Below are 14825 nucleotides of genomic sequence, written 5' to 3'. Positions count from 1 at the left end.
GCCCCGTGTCCGCTTCTCTGGAGCAGCAGAAAACAACCTTTCACCCTCCTCTATATGACATCCTTTGATATATTTGAACATGGCTATCATATCACCCCTTAACCTTCTCTTCTCCAGGCTAAACATACCCAGCTCCCTAAGCCGTTCCTCATAAGGCATCGTTTCCAGGCCTTTGACCATTTTGGTTGCCCTCCTCTGGACACATTCCAGCTTGTCAGCATCCTTCTTGAACTGCGGTACCCAGAACTGGACCCAGTATTCCAGGTGAGGTCTGACCAGAGCGGAATACTGTGGTACTATTACTTCCCTTGATCTAGATGCTATACTCCTATTGATGTGGCCCAGAATTGCATTGGCTTTTTTAGCTGCTGCATCACACTGTTGACTCATGTCAAGTTTATGGTCTACCAAGACTCCTAGAACCTGAAGCACCACTTTAGCTAATGGGGCTTCCCGCTGCCGCTGCACCGCCAGAGCACGATTTCTGTTCTTATCCTGAAGCAAAGTTCTTAACCTGAAGCGTTATTTCTAGGTTAGCGGAGCATGTAACCCGAAGCGTATGTAACCTGAGGTACCGCTGTACCTGTATTTATATGCCTGGGATTTAATTTAATTTTGTAATAATATCTTGTCTCAAGCTACAGGTTTGAGTTCATTTTACCTTAACAGCAAAACAAAAAAGACAAGATCTGTTGAGAGATGCTTGCTTGCCAAAAGGCCACCCACCCGGCAGCTTGGCAGCTGAACAAGAGGCCTTAACTGGGGCCTCCAACACAGAAGGCTAACACCATGCACTGGGTTGGACAATCAGCTTAATCCAGAGTGTTTCAGCTTAATTAAATTGGGCTGTGTCTGGCCAGCCTTTTATGCTACATCAAGCAGTTCAGTTGCTCCCCGTGTCAAGGACTCCCGATATTTACATAACTGCGAGCTGTTTACTTTATATAAAACCAGCATGTTTTAAAGGGAGCACATGTTTAGGAGCATCTGATTTACAAGGAAACATGTGCATTCCAGCTGTCGGCTTCCCTGGACTTTCTGCAGTTGTACACTTGTCCAGGAGTTGAGATCTCTAATAACAGAAAACTCGAGACACAACACATAACGCACCTAGATACGCATAAACGTATAGAACGCCTGAATATAACACGCTATACGCATCCTTCTTTTGTTAAAATACGCACCATCGGTTCAGAACCCGGTTGTGTTACAGCACTGCAAGGACTTTCTACGGTTAAAGTTACAACTATATAATCTTTTTATCCCCAGCCAGGGAAGCTGATGATGTTGTGAAGTGGTGTCCGGAGCCAGCTAACAGGCTGGATGAGGGCTAATAAACTGAAATTTAAATCCAGTGAAGGAAGAGATTCTTCTGGCCAGGAGACAGATAAGAGTTTGGGATATGAAACTCTTTACCCTGCATGGGATGGTGTAGCACTCTCTTTGAAGAATCAGTTTTCACAGTTGGGGTGTGCTTTCAGACTCAATCTTGTATCTGGCTTCTCGGTTGGCGGCTATAACCAGGAGTTTCGGCTGGTGCATGGACAATGTCAATACCTGATGAGGTTTGACCTGGTCAGGGCCACACATGCCTTAGCTACATCTGGACTGCATGACTGCAGTGAGCCCTACAGAAGCCACCTTCTTGAGAAGCTGTATGTGGTCCTGAACGCAGCAGCGAAAATGCTGATTAGCGCTCGCTTACAGAATCACATGACACCGCTGCTGCAAGGACTTCATTGGTTTCCAGCTCGTTTCCAGGCAAAATTCAAAGTGTTGGTGATGACCTTAGAAGCCTGAAATGTCCTAGGCCCAGGATACCTTAGAACGGCCTCCTTCCAGGTCTGCTTGCCTACATCATAGGAAGCGGCAGGCAGACCCTTCTCCATGTTTGGTCTACGGTAGAGGCTCAGCTTATGGGTTTAGACAAATGACTTCCTTTATGGCTGCACCCAAATTGTGAAACCTTTTGTCCACTGGCAGAGGAAGAGGAGTGCAGGGGGAGCACACTGCCCCCAGCAGCGTGATCCCGGTGCGGTGCCATTGCGGCTGCCCCCCCCCGCCCACGCTGGGCGCCATGCCCCCGCAGGCAGCATGCCATGCCCCCAGGATGCATGCCAGCCCTGCCCCCACCTGCTCTCCACCCCCCCCCCCCGGTGTCGGAGCATGAAGCTCCGCCACTGCTTTTGTCCACAAGAGTATTTGCCTTTTAGAGTATTTATTTGCCCAGCAAAAACCTTTTTATTTAGGCAAACATTTGTTTTATTGGGTAGATAAGTTATTTATCCAATGCTTTATTTTTTATTTTATTTTATGCACTTGGAACTATTTTTTGTTATAGTGTGTTTTTTAAAATAATAATAATAATAAAATGTTGTATTTTATGTTTGATTTTAATTGTTAGCTGCCCTTAATACTGCCTATGCACCACAAGCACAGGTTACATGGGGGGGGGATTTAGATTTTACATCAAGTTTAAGGTACATAAAAGTAAAACAAAAGTAAAACAAACAGAACATAACAATAACAACAACAACAATAACAACAACAACAATCAAAACAATCAAGTGTGCAACTATCAAATTTTAAACCAATGACAAGTAGGTTCCATATCTATGCCAAATATGGTCCATAACGTTCCGTGAGTTGTGGAAGGGTGAAGAATGCCCTCAGACTTAGCTATATGCTCAAAGATACATACAAACACGTGTGTAAGAGAACGAGAGTAAAAGTATATATGCTGTCATTTCCTAACAAGGGGCAAATCTACCTTTTTAAACTTTTTTTTATTATTATTTGTCATGTTTGGCTAAGGACCAGTCTTCTGCCTTTCCGTGCATGCACAACATGCAAGCGTTTCCGTGCGTCCATCTCCAGGTCTCTGGACTCTCATTAAAATAACAAAAAAAAAACATCTTTCATAGTTATTTTGCACAGGGAGCCCGCACAGCTGCAGCGCAGCACGGGTTAAACAGCAACTGCTTCCAATTAAAGTGGCTTGCTTACTTTGCCAGCATGAAGAAAAATGATCCTCAAGTTAGTTTAGAAAAGTGTGGGCTCGTGATCAATCCTTTTGGGGAATGGCGGATGAGAAGAGGTGGCAACAGGCAACGACCAAACCTTTTAATGTTTTCGGAACAGTAGCACGACTCCCCGAATTCTGTTTACTTTTAAAGCAGTCAGAAAATGCAAACCAGATCACTATCAGACAGTCCCCCACCCCACCCCACCCCGCTCCTAATCTTTAAACAAGTCTTCAGAGAAGTCAGCAGAGTATTTACTACATAGCTTAAAACCCAAATGTATCTTATAAAATATACTAATCACAAGGCAGCCTGGAGAGTCTGGTAATTAAGCAAATCAAGATAATCCCCCTGTGTTTTGCAACCAGCTCCTTACCCCAGCTGCTACACTGTCAACAGCTGGCATGAATTACTAGTAACATTTGGCTAACTGGATAATAAAGAGGACAGACTGTGTTGGTCCCAACTATACTTTGCTGATCTGCTTCACAAAAGAATCTTCTTAAGATTTCTCTTATTTCCTTCTGAAGCAATGGCAATCCCTCAAAGAGCAGGCTGGGTTTCACTTTGCTCGCAACGCGAAAACAACGTTAATTAAGCAGCTCTTTGATGTTAGTTTACAGAGCTGCAGTTAACTAAGCCCCAATATCCTGTAATCCAATCAACAGCCATTATATCCTATACCTTGCCAGGAGCAAGAAGAGTCCTAAAACCATATGGCAAATTTAGGCTGCCTTCAGAACCCCCCCCCCCCCCGTCCGAGACTAGCATTGGTATCAGCCTTATGCACACATACTTAAGAACTGCGGGTCACCCAAATCGTTTCAGGGTCAGCGGGAGATGAATTGCTACAGGTGTTTGGCAGATGCCCAGGAAAACTGCAAATTATGACCTTGCGATTGCAATATTTCATATAGTACTCTTAAACAGAAGGCTGACACAAGAAGGGAACTCTGGACTGGTGGTTGTTGTTTTCCTCCAGTGGTTGCTGCAACACATTCTCTGGAGCTACTTTATCTAAAAAAAGTTGTCGACTGCCACGCTGCAGCCATATGGATGCAGTCAAATAAGCGCAGCCTCTGCCCAAGGGGCCGCAAACTGCTGGTTTCCCCTAAATTGGGGCCAAGGGAGTTTTTGTCCACCCTTGTTTTCCCATTGCATGCTACACATGAAATTCTAGGACTCAACCATGACTAAAAGAGGCTGCATTGTGGCAAAACTTGCACAGTCGCTCCTACCGCAGATCCTGGTGTGCCGTGCTTAATGGAACACCCTCACCTTCTTACCTGTGCATATCAGGTGTGAGCACGCATATCTGCCGCTGCCTGGTGGGCCACAGCAGGGAAGTAATCCTGCCTTTGCTTTCTGGATCAATTGTCTCCACATCAGGGGTGGAGGAAGGGGGGTGCGGTAGGGGCGGTCCGCCCCGGGTGTCACCACTCAGGGGGGTGACAAAATGCTAGGCGGCACTCACCGCGGGGTCTGCAGCGCGCCCAAGCCACACGTCTCTCCTGGGAGTGACATGGTGGCTTGGGTGCCTGCGGGCTCTGCGCTGCCCCAACAGTCTGCCCGCCGCCTCCCCCTCAGCTGCCCTGGTTTGCCCCACCCTGTGGGTGGCTGGCTGCACCCCTGGGAGCAAGGCACGAGCGCTGCCCCAGGCGCCCGATTGGCTTGCTCCGCCGCTGTCCACCATAACTATAAAGGTAGGTAAAGGGACCCCTGACCATCAGGTCCAGTCATGTCCGACTCTGGGGTTGCGGCGCTCATCTCGCTCTATAGGCCAAGGGAGCCGGCGTTTGTCCGCAGACAGCTTCCGGGTCATGTGGCCAGCATGACTAAGCCGCTTCTGGAGAACCAGAGCCCCGCACAGAAACGCCGTTTACCTTCCCGCTGGAGCGGTACCTTTTTATCTACTTGCACTTTGACATGCTTTCGAACTGCTAGGTCGGCAGGAGCTGGGACCGAGCAATGGGAGATCACCCCGTGGCAGGGATTCGAACCGCCAACCTTCTAATCAGCAAGCCCTAGACTCTGTGGTTTAACCCACAGCGCCACCTGGGTCCCTACCATAACTATACACCAGACCAAATTGTACCCCAGGAGATAGAAAGCTATTCAACAGAATCCACAAGTGACAACAGAATCCTTCTCCCCACGCTTCCTTTAAACCAGGACTTGTCATTTGCTTCTTTTGTAAAGGTTTATATTAGTCCTGGGATGGCCAAGGGAAATAATAATACAATATTTAAGGAAGAAAACCAAGAGTAGCATTGGCAACGTTTGGTTTTTTTTTTTAGAGGGGAGAAGCTTTAGACTCGTTTCAGATGGCACAAGGTTTAAAACACTCTCAAAATCAAGCAGGCTATTATTTCAGCCAGTCGACTACTGAACACACGGTGTTATGTAGTTGTGGAGTAACCTACCTAATATGCATTAAAATTCATACGTTACACTTGCTATGAGGCCTACCCACCTGTGCATCCTTCCCTCTCTCAAGGGAAGCTGTTGAACGGGAAAATTAACAATATGGGGCATTATAAATGATGCTAAAAGCCCTGAAATAGTATTCGAGCAAGCAAACGACAAACGAAAGCTTCACAACCAAAACCCACACAGCTCGGCACACTTACTGCCTGCAGCCTTATCTAGACACAAGTGTTCAGGAAGCAGCGGCAGAAGCTGTGAAAAGATAAGGGGGTCACTTCTCAACAATTCGACCTACATTAGGGCTTTCCTGTATGCCGACCAACCAACTGACCAGCCAACCAGCCAACGGTGGGTCCTCATTGCCAAAACAGACAGCTAACAGCGATAAGAGTGCTAAAAGTAAACAAAAGGGGGAAATGTGGGGAAACACAGATTCGGGGTGGTCATTTCTGCATTACGTGAAGCTAGAAGGTGTAACACCGAGTTAAAATAAAGTTCCTGGTGAAATGAAAAGTTCTTGGAGCCAGAAAACAAAGGCAGTTTTTCTTTTCTTCCAGGAGGAGAAAATTAGACAAAGGCAGGAAGTTCTGTCCTTCCTTTATCCTACTGGAGTTTGAGTTAAAAAATAACAAAGTAGACACATCCATCAAGATAACAGGGAGGGGACCAAAGAGGTTACGTTTGTTTCTGTGAGAGCAGATATATATTCCAGAAAAGTACGTTCTACATACTGAAAACCCCTCTTTATGCATTTCTTTGGTAGAAAGAAGATATTTTCAAATTAAACAATCCTCTAATTTTATACTATCATTCAGCAATATATCGTTGCCAAATTGGTGAATAGGAAACTATTAAATATTTAAGACACTTTTAAAAATCACTTTAAAAACAGGGGTCAGCAAACTTTTTCAGCAGGGGGCCGGTCCACTGTCCCTCAGACCTTGTGGGGGGCCGGACTATATTTTTGGGGGGAAATGAACAAATTCCTATGCCCCACAAATAACCCAGAAATGCATTTTAAATAAAAGGACACATTCTACTCATGTAAAAAAAACACGCTGATTCCCAGACTGTCTGCCGGATGGATTTTGAAGGCAATTGGGCCAGACCCCCCCCCCCCCGGGTCTTAGTTTGCCTACCCATGCTTTAAAATGTCTAGAGGCCAAAATACTACTCCAAGACCCAACAAACCCCCTCACCACAATGACCAATGGGAGCATGACATAGGTAACGAAATAAACCCCACCCAATGGTGTAAGCTGTGGTCCAAACCACCTTTTAAATCCATCTCAGCCAAAACAAGGGAACTCACATTGAAACCTATTTATAGATTGTACCTAACACCATGAAAGCTGGTGCTGCAACACCCAGGAACCTCACGTAAATGCTGGAGAGGCTGCACCTCTACAAGCACATACCTCCACATGTGGTGGGAATGCCCCCAAATCCACCCCTTTTAGATATCAGTCCTGCAAAATAACAAAACATATACAGCACAGGACAATGACCTACCACCACCACCCCAACAGCATAAAAATCAATATGACTAATATGACCCAACAACACAAACACCCCTCACACAAACAAACCATACTGCAACTAACCAAAAATAACCAACCAAGCTCTAGACCTTCCTATAAACCAGGCATGTCCAACAGGTAGATTGTGATCTACTGGTAGATCACTGGACGTCTGCGGTAGATCACTGGTAGATCATTGGGTCCCCCCAAAGAAGCTGAACAACTGTGGCCCCCCTAAAAAAAGCTCAACATTTTACCTCCTCCCTGAAAAAACTCAACAACTTTGATCCGAAACCCCCCAAAACGGGCCTTCCTCCTTCCTATAAAAAGCTCAACAACTTTGACCTGAACCTCAAAAAAGGGGGTAGATCACTGCCAGTTTTTAACTCTGAGTAGATTGCAGTCTCTTGGGAGTTGGCCACCCCTGCTATAAACAACTACCTGACATTCAGAAGACTTCTGAAGGCAGCCCTGTTCAGGAAAATTTTTAATGTGTGATATTTTCCTGTATTTTAATCTCTGTTGGAAGCTGCCCAGAGTGGCTGGGGAAACCCAGACAGATGGGCGGGGTACAAATAAATTATTATTATTATTATTATTATTATTATTATTATTATTATTATTATTATTATTATTATTATCTCCCACAATGCCAATAAAAATAAATACACAGTCGCAACCTGGTTATCAAACAGCTTAGTTGCCGAACAAATCGGCTCCTGAACGCCACAAACCTGGAAGTAAGTGTTCCAGTTTGCAAACGTTTTTCAGAAACCAAACTTCCGACGCGGCTTCCGCTTGACTGCAGGAAGCTCCTGCAGCCAATTAGAAGACGTGCCTTGGTTTTTTTAACGGTTTTGGGAGTTGAACGGACTCTGGGAATGGATTAAGTTTGAGACCCAAGGTACCACTGTATATATAAATAAATAAAGGGCCTACACACATGACTCACATAAAACCCCCACACAAACACTATCCAACAGAACAAAGTATCATTACCCCCCCTCCCAATCTGCCTCTGGGGTTCCCCAGAGGAAAGGAGTGGGACAAATGGAGGTGTGGCGAAGCCCGAAGTTAGTCCCAAAGCAAAACTTTGTTGAATACTACCCGGTATGTTGCAGTGGCCGGAATGTGGCATTAGGACAGGGAAAACCCATCTTCAAATCACTTGCCAACTACGACGTCTGCTGGCTGAACTCAGAGCTGTCACTATCAAAGATTCCAACCTAACTTTGCAGGATTTGCAATCTGTTGTCCTTGAAGGAAGGGTCAGATTAATGTAATAAATTGTCTGGACTCATCTAATTGAGGAGATTTGTATTACTAAAGTACACTGCCGTGTATTTTGTCACCACCACGGACGGCGGAGAAACTTGCTATTAACCATCATCATTAGAATGGTAATTTCACAAGGCATAAATGTCCAGCTTTGAAATTGTGCTTCAGATTAATTTCTTTTTTTTTCTTTATGAGGGATAATATAGTTTTAGTCATTCTCTGGGAGACAGCTAATGATATCCGCCCACATGCACAATGAAATTCCACTTGTGTAATGGTTTCCTCTCCCTCCCCCTGCTCACACAAAATCTGCTTCAGATGCCCCCCCCCCAACTCCAAATCAATCACCCACTAGATTTCACCCTCTGATTTTAGATATAGCTAGATTCATGCACATGTATCTTGTTGGTTGTGCTGAATATACCTTTTCTAGTATAAAGTTAAAAATCTAACTTTTACGGGCCTTGTGACATCAAGTTGTTGATGTCATAAGAAACATTGACTTCTCAAATTAAGGTTTCCCATGTCAGCCGTCTGATTAACCGAAATATTTCTCCTGTGTACTCCGCTATGCAAAGACTATTACCAGTTCTCTGGGCAGAAAACTTTCCTCTTGGCGAGCAATGGTGAGGGAAACGATCTCTCCTTGCTTTGTGCTCCTCAGCATACTGACAAGCTCCTCCTGGGTTCTGCCACTGATGTCTCTACCATTCACCTAAAAGATGCAGACAAACACAGTTAGGGGGGGGAGGAAATGAATTAATCAGAAGGTTTTGAAATATATCCTACTGAAACTTTATGAGTGCAGTCTGCCCTATTAACAGTGTTGGGTAGCGGTCCACAGTGTGGATGATTATCCCAAGCGTTACACACTCACTGGCTGTTGAATGAATGGATTTCTGGATCTAGCCCAGAACAGCACAGAATATTTTCTTTTGCCTTGCATCACTGCAGCCTCCTAAATGTGCGGGCAATTGCAGAATTCAGGGCACCACTTAGCCTTCACTGGATCAGAACTTGGTTTGTTGATAAATTAACATGTGCCATTAAGGTGAGACGCGGAATATGCAGGAGAAATGATTTTGAAGAGATATGGAAGGTGTTTGTAGGATTTGTGCTGTTAACACAGAAAGGAGTCGAACCATCGCAAGAGGTGTCGAAATTTTGGGAGGTTGGATAGTTAAAATGGAATGGTCTCAGTGGTGGGGTGCACACTTTTATTCTTATTTATTTATGATTATTAAAGGTAAAGGGACCCCTGACCATTCTGTCCAGTTGTGGACAGCTATGGGGTTGCGGCGCTCATCTTGCTTTATTGGCCGAGGGAGCCGGCATACAGCTTCCGGGTCATGTGGCTAGCATGACTAAGCCGCTTCTGGCAAACCAGAGCAGTTCATGGAAACGCCGTTTACCTTCCCGCCGGAGCGGTACCTATTTATCTACTTGCACGTGGTGCTTTCGAACTGCTAGGCTGGCAGGAGCTGGGACCAAGCAACGGGAGCTCACCCTGTCGCGGGGATTCGAACCACCAACCTTCTGATCGGCAAGCCCTAGGCTCAGTGGTTTAACCCATAGCGCCACCCCCGTCCCAATACTTTGTCAAAATAAAAAAATAATAATGTATAAAATGTAAATAAATGTATAAATATAAATAAAAGAATGGGAAGGAAGAAAAAGGGAAAGGGGGAGAACTTGGTTTGTGTGTGTGTGGTATACTTGGAAGACGTCCTACTGAACTCAGGTGGTCATGATAGAGTAACATCAAGTACAGGCGTCCCACTACTTCTGCAAAGTTTACATTCCAGGCATAAGTGAAATTGTGCAAAGTGGGAGACCCTCTCATCCAGTGGCGTAGGAAGGGCGGGGTGTAGGGGGCACTCCGCCCCAGGTTCCATCGGAAGGGGTGACACTCTCTGGCCCCTCCACCGCCACCCCGTCCAGACAGGGCAGCTCCACGAGCCGCTGCTCGCTCACCGGCTTGCCAAGGGAGCAGCAGAACCGGCCCGGATGCATCCAGCCGGCATTGCTGCTCCTGCGGCGAGCCGGCAAGCAAGCAACGGCTTGTGGGGCTGCCCGACCCGCTGCTTGCTCGCCGGCTTGCAGCAGCACCAGCCAGATCCACTACACATGCCCGAATGCGTAGAGCATCCGGCCGGCGCTGCTGCTCCCGCGGCGAGCGAGTGGTGGGATCTGCTGCTCGATCACCGGCTCGCTGCGGGAGCAGCAGTGCTGACCCAGGTGTATCCCCCGGCTGGCCGGTGAACGAGCGACGGGTCGGGGGGCTGCCCGACCCACCGCTTGCTCGCCAGCTTGCAGCAGTGCCGGCTGGATCCACTACACATGCCCGGAAACACGCACGCGCCGTGATGCCCCGCCCGCAGGGGGTGCCTCCTACGCCACAGGCTTCCAACGCTGCTGCTCTCAGCTCTGTTTAGACGCCCTCTCTTCTGCTCTCTCTTCAACCCATACCAAAAATTATGTATCCAAAATATATCAAAGCTTTGGGACAGGCCCTGTTGCTGCATTATTCTGTGCATGAGCTCTTAGGCAAGGAGACTGAACAGCGTAAACAAAGACTGCCCTCACTGATGTCCTCTTTAGCCTCTGGGAAGAGTAACCTCGTGAGCCGTGAGGACTCTCCAGCTCTCTCCCGCCCAGTGGCTGAGCTAGCCGATCGGGCACCTAGGGTGGCGCTAGCCGCCCATGGGGTGGAGCCAGCTGGGGCAGGACGCTCTGCGGGGTCTCCGAGGAGTCTGCCTGCCTCCTCCTACAGCTGAGGGAGAGGCGGTGAGCGGACTGTTTGGGCAGTGTGGAGCCTGCAGGTCCCCAATCCACCACGTCACTCCCAGGAGAGACGTGTGGCTCGGGCAAACTGCAGGCGCCACGGTGAGTGCCACCCGCCATTTTGTCACCCCCTCTGAGTGGTGACACACGGGGCGGGCGCCCCCACCGTCCCCCCTTTCTCCGCCCCTGCTCCCGCCATTTCCAGGTTTGAATCAAAATATTGAATTATTTAACTACACGTATACGTGGTCACGTGCGAGTCGGTTGTGCCTAAGTGTGTGTGGGGGGGACACTTGTACCTTATGTGTGCAGTCTTGGTTGGTTGGTTGCTTACACGGACATGTACACAAGGGGGGCTTCTGACCAAAATGAAACTGTCCTAAGTTAGAAGGTACAACAGGGAACAGTTTCCAACCCACATAACAAGGGGAACGCCTAACAACTCCCCAGGGTTTTGCAAACTGTCTGGCAACTCTCGCCAGCGTAGCTTAGACTGGACAGGATTGTTTGCTGAAGTATCTCGACATCTTTCTTGTAGCTGCTATGAAAATGACAACGTTAAGGTCAAGGTCTTAAGGCTGAGGCTCTAATTTGCAAGCACTTTGTAGAGAAAGGTATTAAAACGAGGAGTGAGAGCAGGTTTTACTGGCTTCTGGGGGGGGAGGGTCCCTACATTTTATGCAGTAACTGTCTGGAAGATTAGAAGTGAACAAATAAAATCAGTAAAGAGCACTCCCGATACAGTCACATAATTCAGGTTCATGAAATTGGTAGCCACACAACTAATTCCATGCACCCAGAGAGTCTTTATGATAGCATTTGTGTTCCTCGAGCAGCAACAAAGCCCCGATCCCAAGCTGTATGGAAACCTAAAACCTTGGGCATCATGTTCCATAACCCTCAGAATTTTTATTTTTTTTAAAGATTTAGAAGAGAATGTATCAACTGGGGTGCTTTGAGTAAATGAGAAATTTCCCTTTCATCAAGTGTTCTGTTAGTCAACATTACCCTATTATCACAAGACTCTGCAGAGTTTACCCATTGAAATTAATGGACCTAAGCTCATCACGTCCATTTACTTCAATGGATCTACTCCAAGTATTATTATTGGTTGGTTGTTTTGTTTTTGTTTTTTAATGATCCACTGGACATTAGCTTTTTTTGTGGAGAGAAGCAAATGAACATTTTCCAAACCTCCAGTATTCTGTCTCCCGACTGCAAGCGGCCATCTTTAACTGCTGCGCCACGGGGTAAAATGCTTTTCACAAATATAGGACCGGGACCGTGAACTGAAGAGTCTCTGGTAACCACAGTGAAACCAAGTCCTTCGGGGCCTAAAGTGCAGACACACACAAAATATTTGAATCTCACACTACTTTTACGTATAAGCCAAACAAGCTATAGCTTAGGACCCCACTCTCTTGGGGGGGCCCCCAAAAAAATTAAACAAAAAAACTGGATGTACATTTCCAAAATATAAGATAAAAAAACAAATAAAATAGAACCTACATCCAGCAACAGTTTTTTGTGTTGTGTAGGCTCCTATGATGTAATTAATGGGCCCCGCCTGCTATCCTGCTCCCTAAAATATCACTGGTTTGCTCAATTCTATATATAGGGTGCCTACATTCTGCATGTGCAAATGGCTTTAGATACCTATTACCGTATTTTCCGGCGTATAAGACGACCCCAACTTTTACAGTTAAAATATAGAGTTTGAGATATACTCGACCACAGATTCTCCACCCGGCGTATAAGACGACCCCCGACTTTTGAGAAGATTTTCCTGGATTAAAAAGTAGTCTTGTACGCCAGAATATACAGTAGGTCCACAAATTACCATATAGCATATATTCAACACAAAAAAAACAGCGACAATTTGTTGTTGACAAAGGACAGCTGGGCATATAAAGGGCCCCATTACCTCCAGTAGCTTAGGGCCTCATCAAACCTAAATCCGGCCCTGACCTCAATCAAGTATGAGCACAAATACTGTGGCTAAAAGATATGAAAGTCCTTTTTTAAAAACATCAGGGGAAGGTTTAACTGACCTTTCCTGAGATCTATCCTTATCCTTTTTGCATTCTTCTTGCTGCCGAAACCCATCAGGGGCGATAAGGTGGGTGACGATGGCTTCCTGCTAACTCTTGAAAAGCTGGGGCTCTTGGCAGGATGCATCCCAGACTCCAGGTGGCTTGTTCCAGACAAGTCCACTTCCCTTGTCATTGGCTTTGCATAGATGGGAGGTGGAACCTTCGCCCTCGAGACATGCTCTGCCGGGTATAAAGGTACGATGGCGGACTTTTCATATTGTTCACGGCTGTGTGGAGGAACCACTTCCAAGAGGATAGTCTGGTATTTCATGGCTAGCCGAAAGATATCTTGCGCTCTTGAAAAAAACAAAACAAAACCAAGGCACAGAAGAAACGTATGAAGATCTGGAAAATGCAAGCCATGCTAAATGCACACGGTGAGAACTTGGAAGTTGCTTTGCGGGAAAGGCTTTTAAAGATCCTTTCCAAACAATTCCTTTTTCGTTCTTGTAAAAATTGTTGTCACTTTGCAGGTGGCTTTCTTTGTCAAAAATCTTTGTTATTTCCCACTTTTATAGCACTTCAGTTTCCACTTCAGTTTACAGAGCTCTAGCCTCATTTTCTGCTCCAAATTGTGAGATAAGCATTCCTCACTGAGATGGAAGGACCTATTGTTATCAAGAGAGCACCACAGAGCAGGCGTAGGGAAACTCCGGCCCTCCAGGTGTTTCGGACTACAATTCCCATCATCCCTAGCTAACAGGACCAGTGGTCAGGGATGATGGGAATTGTAGTCCCAAACATCTGGAGGACAGGGGTTTGCCTATGCCTGCCATAGAGGCATAGGGGTTTCCATACAAACCCCAGAACTGTATCCACTGAAACACAATGACTCCCCCAAGTACTACTGATTTTGTGTGCAACTTGTTGTTGTTGTTTTTAAATATTTTCATGTGAATAAAAATCAGTAATTCCAAAGAGAGACCTATTTTAGTTTTACACAAAACACCTGCTTCATCACAGCAAACAGTTTCATTTGTGTGTGTGCTGGACAGAGAGAGAGAGAGAGAGAGAGAGAGAGAGACTTCTTTTTTGGTTGAGATGGAATTATTTAAAAAACAAAGTTAAAAATACAAGAAACACAAAAAAGGAGCTCGCAACAATAAACAGATCACTAAGCATGAGAAAAAGTAAATCCATCATATTTCTTTGAATGTTTCTCTTCTGAGATGTCACCATCCACCATATTTAATAAATATGTGTTTTATGAATAACTTACTTTACATTTTTACATATGAGCATTATAATTTCAAAAACTACTGCTTGAATAATTGGAAAGAAATCTTTTAAAGCACTTCTTTAAAATCTAAAATTCTGGTAAATGCTGTATCCCTGCAAATAATAATCATAATAATAATAATAATAGATAAATCAGCAGAAATTCCTTGAACAACACTAAAAATAATAATCACGAATAAAGCAACTGGCTATGCTTTAAAAAGTAACGAACAGATCTAATGAATTGCTAGAACTAAAAATTCTATCAGAAATAAATTTCTAGCTTACTAAGCTACCTATAGCAAGCGAGCCGGCTTGCCCCCATGACTGAGGGCCAGTGCGCACATGTTGATGTGTTGTGCACACGCATGACGTGAGCATGTTGCACGACATGTGCACGTTGTCATGGAATATTGAGAGGGCCCGTTCCTCTCCTCAAAAAATTTGGGGAGGCCTTCAGCCCCTCCTTGATGGCACCGCTG

The 14825-nt window shown here is 45.7% G+C and overlaps 1 protein-coding gene across 1 annotated transcript in view; it reads right to left on the bottom strand.

The window, feature by feature from the left end:
- The window catches only part of PARD3B (par-3 family cell polarity regulator beta), a 560874-nt gene that overhangs the window by 386111 nt on the left and 159938 nt on the right, over positions 1-14825 (bottom strand). Inside the window, 3 exon segments of the mRNA XM_033152744.1 lie at positions 8835-8963; positions 12227-12366; positions 13084-13421. Coding sequence (XP_033008635.1) covers positions 8835-8963; positions 12227-12366; positions 13084-13421 — 607 coding nt within the window.

Source organism: Lacerta agilis, chromosome 1, assembly GCF_009819535.1.
Source record: "Lacerta agilis isolate rLacAgi1 chromosome 1, rLacAgi1.pri, whole genome shotgun sequence".
NCBI lineage: Eukaryota > Metazoa > Chordata > Lepidosauria > Squamata > Lacertidae > Lacerta > Lacerta agilis.
This window is presented reverse-complemented; position numbering and strand designations above follow the sequence as displayed.